We start from the raw sequence: 14,782 nt of genomic DNA, 5'->3' as shown, positions 1-14,782 counted from the left end.
TCCATGGCCCCGTGACCTCAGCACGACTGTGCTGCTCCCTCTTTTCCTTCTTACCTTCTCCTTCCCTGTCCTTCCCTGTTGTCTCTCTACCTTCAAACGTTCCCTCTTCTGCTATCACCTCACTTTCCCAATACATATTCAGGAAAAAAAGAATGCAAGAAGCTGAGATGCTTACATCAGAAACCAGAATACAGCAAGCAAAGAGAAGACTTAGCAATAATGACAAACCTTTACCGTGATAAGCAGCACAGGAGGAGGCAGAGGACAGGATGGTGAGGGAAAAGCAGTAAGAGGATTTCAGACTCAGCACGACCCTGACTTGCTACAACCTCTATTACAACTAAAACCCTGGGTGCTACACCTTTGGATATGTAAATGTCCACATGGTTTTTTCAAAAATGATCAATTAGGATGATTTTCAATATGTTTTTCCTCCTACAGAGAACACATGGAAGGGAAAAGACAACACCCGTTCCAATGCCCATGGCCAGGTTTCTATTGTTGTTTTGGTTTTCTTGAGACACCAGTGGGCCATGCAAAATCAACCCCCAGCCGTCAGCTCTTCTAAATTCCATGGCAGTAAGCTTTGCGAATATTTTTTACATTTAGAGTAACTACTGTATTTCAGATTGGTCACATTTTAGGAGATGATAAAGTTGTATCCGACTGTGAACATGTATACTTTATTGCATTCAGCTCCTTTGTACATACTCAACATGTATGGTAGATCTCAGTGGATCTCAAGGGACTCTAGTGAAGGAGGCAGGAGTGGGAAGAACACCGGGTCAGGAATGTGGAGATCGTGAGTCTGGTTCTGTCTGGCTACTCACTAGCTGTGAGAACTTACACAAGTCACGACCTCCAACAGACCTCAGTTTCCTGTCTAAAAGATGCAGGTAGACCAGATGATCTTTAGGAGTCTTTTCCACTTTGATAGTCTTGAACTTTGATAAATGTTTCCCTGTCCAACACAGAAGGACAGGGAAAGAGAAGGGAAGAAGTTAAACAGCGAGCAGCACCGTAGTGCTGAGGTTGCCGTGGAGAGAATGGGGGACGTCAACACAGGGGTCAGGAGGTCTGGTCTCCAGGGCAGGCTCTGGGTTCCCGCCCATTCTCCCTCAGTCTCTTAATGTGGGTGGTTAAGAACTCCACAAATGCCTGATTCACCACCTTGTGAAATAAATTTATGTTTCACTGAATGAATATATATTTCCATACACACATGCACACAAAATTATGTCTTACAGAACAGTCTGGATTTTCTTTCGCAGGGACTAAACAATTCCAAGATAAGTGTAAACAGTCAAACATTCCTAGACATTTTTAACAACTTCGGGTACTAGAGAAGTAATCAGCAGGCCACGGCTGCCAACCAGCATTAGAAACAGCACATCCGACAACCTCTGATCCCTTCCTTCAAAAGCCTGTTTGAGTTTGATGAGAGACTGGGATGTTCCCTACCTAGATGGTTAAAAATATAAGCTCAAAAGTCCTCATACAAGACTCAGACTCACACTTTTCCCCGCTGACCTGCAGGAGAGTTAAATACAAATCTCCCTATCAAATTTCAAACAGCGATGTCTGTTGGTGAAAGGAAGAAATACAGTTTAAAACGAATTCTCAAGAATATCTAGGAGCACTGCACTAGTTGATTAGTAAATATCTCATTAGCCAAGGAAGCAAACACAACGCTATGTGAGTTCTTGGATTTTTCACTGGCTAGAGGCTCGCACGCACACACGCGCACAGCCGCAGCCCGTAAAGTCTGCATGCAACACGTACCATAGACAGGCTGTCCTGTTATTTGCTCTTTGGGGGAAAAAGCTGTCGTGGTTACTTTGAAATTAGATTAAGCTATAACAACTAAATCTGGAAGAACATGTTTGCTCACTGAACTTCTCATTTAATCGTGTTACACTTAACAGAGCCAGTCATTTCCAAGGTATTTCTGTTTTTCTCAATTGATTCCACACAGTTCTGTGGTTTTGACTTGTGCTGATCTTTTTCAATGAAAATAAATGAACCATCTGGAAAAACAAGTACACATAAAACACTACTTCCTACATTTTAAAATGTTAAATTTGGAAATTTTTTTTTTTCCAGAGGATTTTTGGTGCATTTTAAGTGCCAACAAATTTAATAAAAACTTCATGAAGAACTTCTGGAGAGGCAAAAAATGTGATCTGTGTTCTTCTGATGGCTTTATGAGTTGTGAAAAACAGGCACACACTGCAATCCCGTATTCCTGCTCAGAGGCACCAGCCCTCAGAAAGGTGTTAGGACTTCTACCCATGGAAGTGCCCAACACAGGAGTCCTGTCAGGGGCAGAGCCCAGTGAGGCAACCCCAAACGCCTTATGGAAGGATAAGAGGCTGCAGCCGTTGGCCAGGGCACAGACAGGGCATCTGTTCCAACTCAGGTATGATTTAACCTGGCCTGGAGGCCTGGAGCCAGAAGCCCAGTGGGGCCTGGCACTGAGCGGTATGGTAGGGCCTAGTGGCTAAAACTCTCTCTCTCACTCACTGAGAGCCTCTGTGCTCCAGACATCCGTTAGGGGCTCTCCCTCCATTATCTCATTCTGTTCTCACAACAGCCTTCAAGGCACGTGCTCCTGTGCCCTGTACCCAGCTGAAGCGTTCATCCTTTCCCCCAGAGCTGGTTAGCACCGTCCTGAGAGTAGAGGAGCCAATCACAGTTTCCAGGAGTCCATCCCTCTGGTGCTCCCCACTTGGGGAAAAAAAAAAAAAAAGGCAGGCAGCTGAGTCCTCCAACACCCTCATCCACAAACACACTACTTTCAGAGGGGCAAGCCTGGGAGTGGAGGAGTGGATGGCAGCATGTCGCCAGAGAGGAAAAATAGACCGGAATTAAAGGCCTGAACCCAAGGTCTCACCTCAATGCCTTGTCTTTCTGCAAGAGAACATTCTCTCGTCCACAAAATCAGAATGACAATAACTGCCACCTGTCCCCCTCTCGGGGCTGTCAGAGGGATCCAACGTGACAGTGCAAGCCAGAGTGTCCTGTCAACTGTGAAGGAGGCCACAGTCGTCCGCTGACCCCTGGCTGGCACAGAGCAACTCACCTCGAAGCACCAGTCAATGATTCTGAGACCCACCTGGAAGGAAAAACCAGCACACTCCTGACTCTAGGAAACAATAAGTGCTTACTGGGCACTCCTGACACTAGTCGAAGTGGTCGCAACACTCGAAAGGCACGGAGGGCTTTGACATCAAAGCCTCCAGACTTGCCGCTAGAGTGGTTCCCGCCTTCTGTTTCTTTGGTTAATTGTTCCAAAATTACACTAAACAATCTGAAAGAAGAGAAAGAGAAAGAAACGTTAGAGTCGGTCACCCCAGGGAAGCGAAACAGGATGATAACCGTGTTATTTCTGAACAAGGGCTAATTCTGCATGGCTGCTGCTTAAATCAAAGGAAGACAAAGACGAGAACTGGGCTGTGGAATTGGAATACAGATGACTCCAACTCCAGAATGACTGGGACAGGGATTAACCTCATCTGGTTTTATCGCAATGGAGCAGCAGAGAGCAAGTCTGTTCCCAAAGAAGAGGGGACTCCCTGGGAACCCAATGATGACAAGTGGAACTGCTGCAAACTGCAATGACCACAGTCGTGTTGGTGGCTACCATTCATGAGCACTGCACATACATTGTCGCATTAATTCTCACAAAATGTTACGCAGTAGGAATTAAGAACACCATGTTACACATGAGAAAACAAACTCAATAGGAATAAGTAGCTTGTCCAAGGTCACACAACCAGCAGCAACACATGTAAAGGCAGGCCTGTGGACCCCTCTAGAACGTAGGTTCTGTAACAGCAAGGAGTTTTGGTCTGCTCTGCTCATTTGTGTATGTGGTCTATTCTAGTCTAGAGCCTATTACAGTATCTGACACATAGGAAGTACTCCAAAAATATCTGATGAATCAATCAATGCATGACTTCAAAGTCTCACATCTTAATATGTCATACGTAGTCAATGTAGTCACTAACACACACACCCCAACCTTCACCTTCATAGGGATATTTGGAGGATGTAAATCACAGATACTAAGGAGCTGTGCAAAGGCTAAAGGCAGTTATCTAAGGTAAGGTATTAATATCATCATTCTCTCTTTTGAAATGTGAATAATACTGTACCTGGCAGCCACAATAAATTTTGTCCTAGTCTTAGAAGGTTCGGATAAAGCTCTTTTCAGGCAATCTGCTCATTTAACAGTTACTTTTCCTCTTTTAAATAAATATTCTTTGGAATTATTGCTCGTTTTTCAGAGTAAGTATAAAATTTGCCCATTTCAAACAGCATCAACTCTGGCCAATCAGATTGTGGGAATGACTGGCCCAGCAACAAAGAAAAGGTCTCCAGAGTTTAATGAGCAGACAAAGCAGAAACTGCCCCCACTGGCATGTCTCTGGGCTGCCAAGACACTAAGTCCATAAAACATAGGGTGGTCTGATGGCAGCCCTGACTGGGTATAGTTGTGTAGTTCCGAGGCATTGACAGATCAATCCTTTGTTTTAGTAACAGTATATCAATTAGCAACAAACCCGGTCTCCACCTCTACAAAGCTTCAGATGGTGAGCTCTCCCTAGTTATGACTGAGGAAACAGATCAGATTTATGACAGGCTTCTCTCTCTTCAGCATGGTTTTTACAAAATTACTGTAAATCCCTGCAGCAAGGCTAAAGTGAAAAGTCTCTCCTCCAAAACAAATTCATAGCTTCAGAAAAAACAAAGAAAAAGAAAGAAAGAAAACCTCAAACTCTTCTGCAATGTGCAAGCCACAGGAATTTTCATCCCAAAGGGTTAGCAAAGTAATTTATGCAGGTAGTGACTGAAGACTGCTTTCAAGTATCCGTGTTTTGCAACATCTACTTCACGGTCCCTTTATTCCTTGTTCTTCAGCAATGTCCTTGAAAACACATGAAAAATGTCTCTCTCTTATTACCAAAGAGCCCAAGTCAGAGAGAAAAGCAGGCTGTGTTCCCAGGCAGTGCAGGGCTGCAAGGGGCCAGGGCTGGTTTCCATTCCTAAGAGTTATGAGATATTAGGGAAGTCCCTCTCCTCCTCTGGGCCTCAGTTCTCCTCTCCGTAAAATGACAAAACTGGATTTAACGACTCAGAGAATGACGTTTCCACTCTACTATTCCGTGATTCCGTTCCTCACCACCACACCTCTCCAAAAAAGTACCATGGGCCCGAAGAGATAAGGACAGGATGAGAAAGGAGTAACTGACTCTAGATTATTACTAAAAGCTTACCCCAAGGTGGGAGAAAAAAACAAGAAGCTGTCTGAACTGACTAAAGTCAGAAGCACCAGAATGAGGAGTCATGTTCTTAAAAAAGCTTAAGCAACAGAGCCTGAATGCTTGAAATATATCTTAATTGAAAATTTAGAGGCATGGGACAAAAGCTGGCTTAGATCAAACTTTTCTCTAAAGGAATAACTTCAGCTCTGGCAGACACACTGAGTCCTCTTGTGGTCACATTAACAGTTAACATTTTAGAAATATCAATTACTTTCTTAACGTCTTGGTTATTGGGAATCTTGACAAAAGCAATAGGTCACTGTTGACTTGGAATGGAAAATCCATTGGATTGAGATACAGACTGCAGTTGGAAACTTTAGTGAGTAGGAATTTGATTCAAATGAAGACATCATAATTCTTCTTTTTCTTTTTTAAAACCCTTCTTCCGCTCTTTGACTCCAGTTTCGTGCATATTTTAGATAAAAAATAATCTGATGTTCTGAAGTTTTTCTAAGAGTCCAGTTCTGCTTCAGTTTCCTAGATTTTTTTTTTTTGCTTTTTAAATCACTTTATATTGCAGTTTAATTTATCTATAATAAAACACACTTATTTAAAGTGTATGATGAGTTTTGAAAAATGCATAAGCCTAAGTAATAAACACCATGATCAAGATAGAGAAGATTTCAACATTTCAAATGATTCTCTTGTGCCCCCTGCACAGCCTCGTGCAGAGCTTCCCTCGAAGCTCAGCCTTGAGTATCCAGTGATTGGCCGTTTATTGCTAGAGTTTTTTTTTTTTTCTAGAACCCATATAAATGGAATCACATAGTATGTTGTCCTGGCTCATCTTCTTTTGCTCAGCATAATGTTTTTGACACTCATCTGCGTTATTTTATCAGCAGTTCATTTCTTTTTGTTGTTCCGTAATATCCCACTATATAAATACACCACAATGAGTTTATCCATTCACCCGTTGAGGGATATATGAGTTGTTTCCAGTTTTTCTCTATTATGAATAAAGTTTTTTTGTGGACATGTGTTTTCATTTTTCTTGGATAAATACCTAAGAGTAGAACTGGTAATATGGTCATATGGTAAGTCTATGTTTAACACTGTAAGAAACGGGTGCATTTTTTCCAAAGTAATTATACCATTTTCCATTTCTACAAGTGGTGTATGAGAGTTCCAGTTGTTCCATATTTTGGTTAAGACTTGGTATTTTCAGTCTTTTTACATTTAGTAATACTAGTGGGTATGCAGTACTGTCACTGTAGTTTTAATTTGCATTTCTCTAATTACTAACAATGTTGAGCATCTTTTCAGATGTTTGTTGACGATCCACGTATCTTCTTTTGTGAAGATCTGTTCAAATCTTTTACCTACTTGCTTATTGGGTTGTCTTACTATTGGGTTGTAAGAGTTCTTTATATATTCTGAATATAAGTGTTTTGTCAGATGTATGTATTGTGAATATTTTCCCAATCTGTGCCTTGCTTTTTCATTGTCTTCACACTGTCTTTTGAAGAAAAGTTTTAAATTTTGATAAAGTCAATATTTTCAATTACTCTTTCATGACTGGAGCTTTTTGTAACCTGAGAAATCTCTGCCTATGCTGAGGTCATAAAGATTTTTTCCAATATTTTCTACGAGAAATTTCATGGTTTTACACTGCTCAAAGAAATCAGAGATGACACAAACAAATGGAAAAACACACCATGTTCACAAATAGGAAGACTCAGTATCAGTTAATTAGTCATACTGCCCAAAACAACTTACAGATTCAATGCTATTCCTATCAAACTACCAATGACATTATTCACATAACTAGAAAAAAAACAATTTTAAAATTCATATGGAACAAAAAAGGAGCCTGGATGGCCAAGGCAATCCTAAACAAAACAACAAAGTTAGAAGGGTCACATTACCCAACTTCAAATTATACTACAGGGCTACAGTAACCAGAACAAATGGTGCTCATACAAAAACAGACACACAGACCAGCAGAACATAGTAGAGAGCCCAGAAATAAGGTCACACACCTACAACCATCTGATCTTCGACAAAGGGGACGAAAAAAAAGCAATGGGGAAAGGACTCCCCATTCAATAAAACATGCTGGGATAACTGGCAAGCCATATGCACAAGACTGAAACTGGACCTCTTTCTTATATATACAAAAATCAACTCAGATGGATTAAAGACTTAAATGTAAAACCCAAAACTATAAAAAACCCTGGAAGACAACTTAGGCAATACCATTCTGGACATAGGAATGGGCAAGGATTTCATGACGAAGATGCCAAAAGCAATCACAACAAAAGCAAAACCTGACATATGGGGCCTAATTAAACTTAAGAGCTTCTGCACAACAAAAGAAACAGGGTAAAGAGACAACCTACAGAATGAGAAAAAAAATTGGCAAATTATGCATCTGACAAAGGTCTGATATCCCAACATCTATAAGGAACTCAAACAACTTCACAAGAAAAAAGGAAACTCCCATTAAAAAGTCAGCAAAGGACACAAAGAGATATTATTCAAAAGACATACATGTGGTCAAGAAGCATATGAAAAAAGTTCCGTATTACTGATCGTCAGATAAGTGCAAATCAAAACCACAACGAGATACCATTTCACACCAGTTAAAATGGCTACTCTTAAAAAGTCAGAAAATAACAGATGCTGGCGAGGTTGCAGAGGAAAAGGAATGCTTATACACTGTTGGTGGGAGTAGTTCAACCATTGTGGAAAGCAGTGTGGCAATTCCTCAAAGAGCTAACAACAGAACTACCATTTGACCCAGAAATCCCATTACTTGGTATATACTCAGAGAAAAATAAACCATTCTACCATAAAGACACATGCATGTGAATGTTCACTGTGGCACTATTCACAATAGCAAAGACATGGAATCAACCTACATGCCCATCAATACAGACTGGATAAGGAAAATGTGAACAACTACACCAAGGAATACTATGCAGTCATAAAAAAGAACAAGATCATTTCTTTTGTGGGCACATGGATGGAGCTGGAAGCCATTATCCTTAGCAAACTAATAGTGGAACAAAAAAACAAATACCACATGTTCTCACTTACAAGTGGGAGCTAAATGATGAGAGCACATGGACACAAAGGCCGTTATCCTTTCTTTGTGATAATGATTTTAATAAGGTTTAAATCTAGGTTTACCTAGGTTTAAACCTAGCAACTTGCCATTTGTTTTCTATTTGTCCTGTCCTTTGTTCCGTTTTTCTTCTTCCCTGCCTGTTTTGGATTGAGGGTTTTTTTAAATTCCATTTAATCTCTACTATAGGCTTCTTAGATATACCCGGGATTTTTTTTTTTTTTTTTAGTGGCTTCTCTAAGGCAAGTGTCAATAAATATTTTCTATAAAGTGCCAAATAATAAATATTTTAGAATCTGCAGGCCATAGGGTTTGTCACAACTACCCAACTTTGCCATTATAACACCAAATAGCCATAGACATGACTGAATGTGGCTAAATTACAATGAAACTTTTTTGCCAAAGCAGGCAGCCAATAAAATACTTTGTCAATGGTGGGGGAAAAAAGGCTCAAACTAGATTTGGTCTATAGGTTGTAGTTTGCCAATCCATATTCTAGGGTTTACAATATACATCTTGAAGGTATTACAGTCTATCTTCAGATAACATTTAATCATTCCAACTACTGTATAAGTATATGACAAGACCATATGGCTATTTCCCTGTTCCTGTCCTTCATGCTACCATTGTCATGTACTTTATTTCTGTAGAAGATATAGGCACTACAGTACATTGTTATTATTTTTGCTTTAAATAATTACCTTTAAAGAAACTTTTAAATGAGGGGGAAAATGTCTGTGTATGTACCCACATATTTACCCTTTCTGGCACTCTTCATTCTTTCTGTGTAGATCCACTTTTCTACCTCGTGTCATTTTCCTCCAGCCCTGAGGAACTGTCTTTAACACTGATTGAGGTACAGGTCTATTAGTCATTAATTCTGAAACTCTGGCATGTCTGAAAAAGTTTTTATTTTGACTTAAACTCTGAAAGACATTTTACTGAGTGAGAATCCTAGGCTGACATTTTCCCCCAGTACTTTAAAGATGCCTCTCTATTGTCTTGGCTTGCACAGCTGTGGACAAATAGTCTGAGACTTTTTTCTCTGTTTTAAGGTTTTCTCCTTATCTTCAGTTTTTAACAATTTGATTACAATTATGATGTGCCTTGATGTGGCTTTCTTCATGTTTATTTTGCTCAGGGTTTGCTGAGCTTCTTGTGAGTTTAGTTTTTCATCACATTTGGAAAATCTGGAGCCGTTTCTTCAAATATTTTTTCTGTCTCTTCTCTCCTCTCCTTCTGAGACCCCAAATATACACGTTAGACCACTTGATATTCCCCCACAGGTCACAGAGGTGGTATTCATTTTCTTCTCAATCATTATTCTTCATGTTATTGCTATATGTTCAAATTCCCTGATATTTTTCCTTCTCTAGTGTCTAAGCTGAGGTTAAGCTAATCCAGAGAATTTTTCATTTTGGATATATTTTTCATCTCTTAAAGTTCAATTTTTTAAATATTGTCCCATCTTTCCTTACTATAATCATGTATCCCTTTAAGTCCATAAATATATGTATAATAGTAGTTTCTACAGTTTTGTGAAGTCCTTCTCTAATTCCATCACCTCTGTCATTTCAGGATCTGTTTCTACTGATGGAGTTTCCTCCTGGTTATGGGTTACATTCCTTCATATGTTCCGTGTCTGGATTTTGTTGTCTTCCTTTAAACAATGTTGAGTTGTCTTCTGGCAGGCAGTTCAGTTAGCATATCAGTTTCCTTTTCTTTTTTTCTGAAACAGAGTCTCACTCTGCCACCCAGGTTGGAGTGCAGTGGCACGATTTTGGCTCACTGCAACCTCTGCCTCCCAGGTTTAGGCAATTCTCCTGCCTCAGCCTCCCATGTAGCTGGGATTACAGGCACGCACCACCACACCCAGATAATTTTTGCATTTTTAGTAGAGATGGGGTTTCACCATGCTGGTCACGGCTGGTCTTGAACTCCTGACCTCAGGTGATCCACCCACCTCGGCCTCCCAAGGTGCTGGGATTACAGGCATGAGCCACCATGCCCGGCCTAGTTTGCTTCTTTTCAGACTTCTTTTCAAACATTGTAAGCAAGGGTTTCAGGTAGTCTCTGTACTCTAGAGTAGCGATTGGCAAACTTTTTCTGTAAAAGGCCAGATAGTAAATATTTAAATATCTTAGGTTTTGTGGACCTAAACTACTCAAACTGAACTATGTAAACAGATGAGCGTGCCCATGTTACAATAAAACTTTATTTATAAAAATAGGTGGCAGGCTAGATGGGCTAGGAGTTGGCCCATTGGCCACAGTTTGCCAGCCCCTGCTCTAGAACCAGTTTAGCACCACTACTAATGGCCCTGTGGGGTCTCTACTGACAGTCCAGGGTGTTCAATGAGGTCTTTCCACCCTAATTAGTCAGAATTTGAACGCCTTCTAGTCCTTTGTAAGCCCTGGTTATTATTCATTTTACAGCTCCCTGATCTTTCTCTTTTCCCTAGTAGTGGTCTTTCCTGGCCTCATGGACTCATAACTCCGTGTAGGTGTAGCTTAGCCCTCAGCCAAAACTGAAGAGGACTCTAAGGCATATTTATGAAGCTCTTTCTCTAAACAGCTCCCTCCCTTCCCATATTCTGCCTCCCCAAACTCTCGTCTCTGTCTCCTTAACTCAATAAGACCACCATGCTCCACTTGGTTCCCTGTCCTTTTGCTGTGCTGTAGTGTGAAAAACGTCTCCAGGCAGAAATCTGAGGTGATCATAGCATGGTGATGAAAGAAATGGGGCTAAGCATCTCCATTCCCAGCTGAACGAAAACTCCAGTGGCAGAAGAGGCACAGCCAGATTATCCCAGAACCAACATACCTGCAAGGCTCCCGCCTGCCATTCCTTGACAGAGTCCATCAAATACAGGAAAGTATGGCACATATCTGCCACCTGTTCATTTTGGTGCACTTCTTTTGCAATGATGCCTTAAATGCCAATGTGCTGTGGGGGTTTTGCAAAAGCTAACTTGTTTCCCACAAGTCTAACTGTCCCATCGGGCAATCAGGATCTCATATTAACTTCCTAGGTTGAAAGGACCTAGGAAGGCCCACAACCAATTCCACTCTCCCAATACCCAGCAGATTTCGTTTCCAATGAAAAGGCAAAAGATTCATGATAAAAGGATAATCCACAAGAAAAATCACCTTGCTCAACTGTAAAAAGCAGTTCACTGAAGTCATGAAGATGAAAACAGAGAGGCTATTTAAAAACCTCTCTTTACAAAAACATAATTTTAGGAGCAACTCACTTTACAGCTAGCATAACTAAGACTGGGAAAAAGGATATATCTTATCTTCCTACATGGGTATTTGGTCCAAAGACCCAGCATTCCTGTAACGTGGATTCATTTTTCTCTTCCTGGCAGCATTTCCAGGTGTGGAAGGACTAAAATAACACAGGCCACTATTTTTTATTTTAACATTCTCCTTTAACTAAAACTACTGATGTCTTCTTCCTGCAACAGGATTTTGGTGGAACACCTGCTTCTCTGCATTTTCTAGCTTATTTCATTTTATGCCAGATACATGACATTATCCAGACACTTGTTTCATTATTTAAAATGGAATTGTAGTATGCCAGAGTTTCTCCCACAAGTCAGCAAAAAAAAAAAAAAAAAAAAAAAAAAAAAAAATAGGAAGAGAGAAAATTAATAGCTTTGCTCAAGGGATGTTAAATAGCAGAGTACCTCACTGCTATGAAGGTTTTATTACTTTTTACTTTTTTTAACTTAACATTGGCACTAAGTATTAAAAGCTCTACTCACTTGACTCTAATCACCAACAGGATTGGTCTATTTCTGGAGATCCAAGACCCTGTTAGGTAAAGCTTTTCACATTAGGAGCTTACACTCCCATCTATAACATGTTACTAAAAAGGGGAGTAACAACGAGAGAATTTCAAACTAGTCTCTGCCCAGAGATTGACAGCAGCATCATCAGCGTTAAAAGAACTCCTGAGAGGTTCTGGTGCAACAGCTGGCATAAAAGAGCAACAACATTCCCTAAAAATGTTACCGTTTTGTTACCGTTCCCCCCAACCTCCACCTCCCATTTTCCATTTTCCAAATCAACATTTCCCCAAAGTAAAAGGGACTTACCCTACTATTACTATAACAAAATCCAGTAAATTCCATCCATTCCTAACATAAGCATTAGGATGTAGCAATAATCCATACGCTATAATCTTCAAAAATGTCTCGACTGTAAAAATAATCAGGAAGGCATATTCTACTTTTTCCTGTGAAGAAAAACAAAGAAACATACCAGAAAAGTAGGGGCAGGGGAGGAAGAGGAGACAGAAAAAGGAAGAGAGATTAGAATCAACATCTTAGACATATAAGCATTTTATTATGAGAAATGGAACAATTATACTGCCCCTGGGCCAGGAAGGCATTTACATTCTAACACTGAATTTCTCATAAGCAACTACGTGTGCAACACTTTTCGTTCCAGGCTGCATGACTGCATTTTGCCACCTGCCCCAATGCATGTGTGATGAGTCTGCTTAGGACATAACAGGCATGTTTGTTATTTGCACACATTTGCAAAACGCAGCATGCTCTCCTCCTGAGGTTGCCAAATCAGGCCCAGAAAAGCACAAGGGCACAACAAAGATTCCAATGGTGGCTTTGAACAGAAGAAATTCATCCTCCGGAAGAAATGAAGATGCATCTGTTTTGACCCTCTCTTCTTCTTGGGTTTATGTCTGAGTTCGAAGTCAGAGTCAGCTTTGTCACTGAGTAGCAAGGTGACCCTGAGCAAGTCCTTCCCCTCCTCTGGGCATAAGTTTCTGCATCCGCACAATAAGGGAAGTGAATTCAGGATGGCAAACACCCTGCCTGCTTGTTGGCATGCCGCCTCTCCTGGCTGAACTTGTGACAGGTCACCATGCCCTTTCCCAGGAAACCTAGGCAGAGCCTCTGACCTTTTCTCTTGTATCCGCCCCAGCAGCCATGCCCATCTGACTGCCACAGACCTCACAGGTGCCGCTCATGGGCTAAATGACTCTTAGAACCTTTCCAGTTCCAACCCATGCAACTCCATGAGCTGTGGAAAATATATCAATCAGCAAGTCTAAAAACTTTGACTCTTTCCTCTTTTATAAATGTTTTCTTTATGCAGCTTCAGTTTCAATAGAAACATGGACCGACAGAGATGTGGGCAATTAACTTTACAAGAAGCATTCCCCGTATGAAGCTATTTAAATAACAAAGTATCATCAGCAACTGTAACTTTTCAATATGAACTACAGAGTCCTACACTACTATGAGTGGGACCTGAAAAGTTACCAATACCTTAGAGAAACGGAGGTCATGAAATTCACTCATTAAAATGCCTAGTGCAAGAGGTCAAAATAAATTAGGCTCAGGAAACACTTACATGAACACCACTTCTAAATGACAGGCACCGTACCAGGAGCCAGAAAAATGTCCCCACCATGGTACCTGTCATTTATTCTGTTGGTGTGGGGGAAGGTGTGAGGAGGGGGAAGTTTTGAATGTAGACACAGAGAATTTCTCAAGAGTCACAAAAGTAGTAACTGACGAGAGAGATTCTAGATCTTCAGCCCTCCGATCAGGCCAACCCCTCCTTTTCACAACTGATTCCGGGGGGGAAAAAAGCACTTTGCTGTGTTATATGTTATCACTATTACAGACTTACTTTTATGCAATAGGCAAATGTGTATTTTTAAAGAAATTTTACGTTTCTGAAGAGAACACTTTTTATTCAGAAACATTTTTAAAAACACGAAATTTAGGATGATTCCCATAAGCCTGACCCTTTGAGGAACTGTCACCTGTTAAATGTTTGCTTGCAGTATCCCCAGCACCCTTGTGCATTTAAATGGGAGCCTCGCCTGTGTCGCCCCTGGGCTCTGGCTGTCTGCTGCCAGAATGGCTGCCCCTCTGTCACCGGCCGTGCCAGGCAGAACTTCCCTTTGTCGTGCCACAGGTATCCTCCCTCTTGACCACCAGGGGGACCATGCAGCCATGGCCATGCATCCCAGCCTTTGCCCCCATTCTCCACTCTTCACTGGTCATATAACAGGGCTTCCTCTCAAAGACAGGGCTGTTGTGATTCCTGTCATTTCTAAACACTTGCCCTCCAGAGCTCCCTTTGCTCCTCAGAACACCATTACAACAGTCTAGTGAACGAATTGTGTGTGTGTGTGTGTGTTTTGAGAGTTAGCCAGCATCAGTGTGTTTATAATTTAATTTAGAAAGCCTAGCTCATCTCCAACCTCTATACTCATGCCCCCTCTAGACCTTCAGACCAGTCCTGTTCTCAGCCAGGCTCATTCCATGCCCCCGTGCCTTCTTCCCCCATGCCCTTCATACAGCTACATGAGATGCTACGCTCAGAGCTACAAGGATGCTCTTCCT

At 41.1% G+C, this 14,782-nt stretch overlaps 1 protein-coding gene across 5 annotated transcripts in view; it reads right to left on the bottom strand.

Moving 5' to 3' along the window:
- The window catches only part of CACNA1D (calcium voltage-gated channel subunit alpha1 D), a 327,158-nt gene that overhangs the window by 154,946 nt on the left and 157,430 nt on the right, over positions 1–14,782 (bottom strand). For all 5 annotated transcript variants that reach the window (XM_028844237.2, XM_028844248.2, XM_028844250.2 and 2 more), the window contains 2 exons: positions 12,497–12,636; positions 3,168–3,310 (listed from right to left, as the gene is read on the bottom strand). In XM_028844237.2, the coding sequence (XP_028700070.1) occupies positions 3,168–3,310; positions 12,497–12,636 (283 nt within the window). The remainder of the gene's footprint in view (positions 1–3,167; positions 3,311–12,496; positions 12,637–14,782) is intronic.

The sequence above is a fragment of the Macaca mulatta genome, chromosome 2 (assembly GCF_049350105.2).
Source record: "Macaca mulatta isolate MMU2019108-1 chromosome 2, T2T-MMU8v2.0, whole genome shotgun sequence".
Lineage (NCBI taxonomy): Eukaryota > Metazoa > Chordata > Mammalia > Primates > Cercopithecidae > Macaca > Macaca mulatta.
The sequence above is the reverse complement of the archived record's forward strand: the minus strand, read 5'-3'. Positions and strand labels throughout refer to the sequence as shown.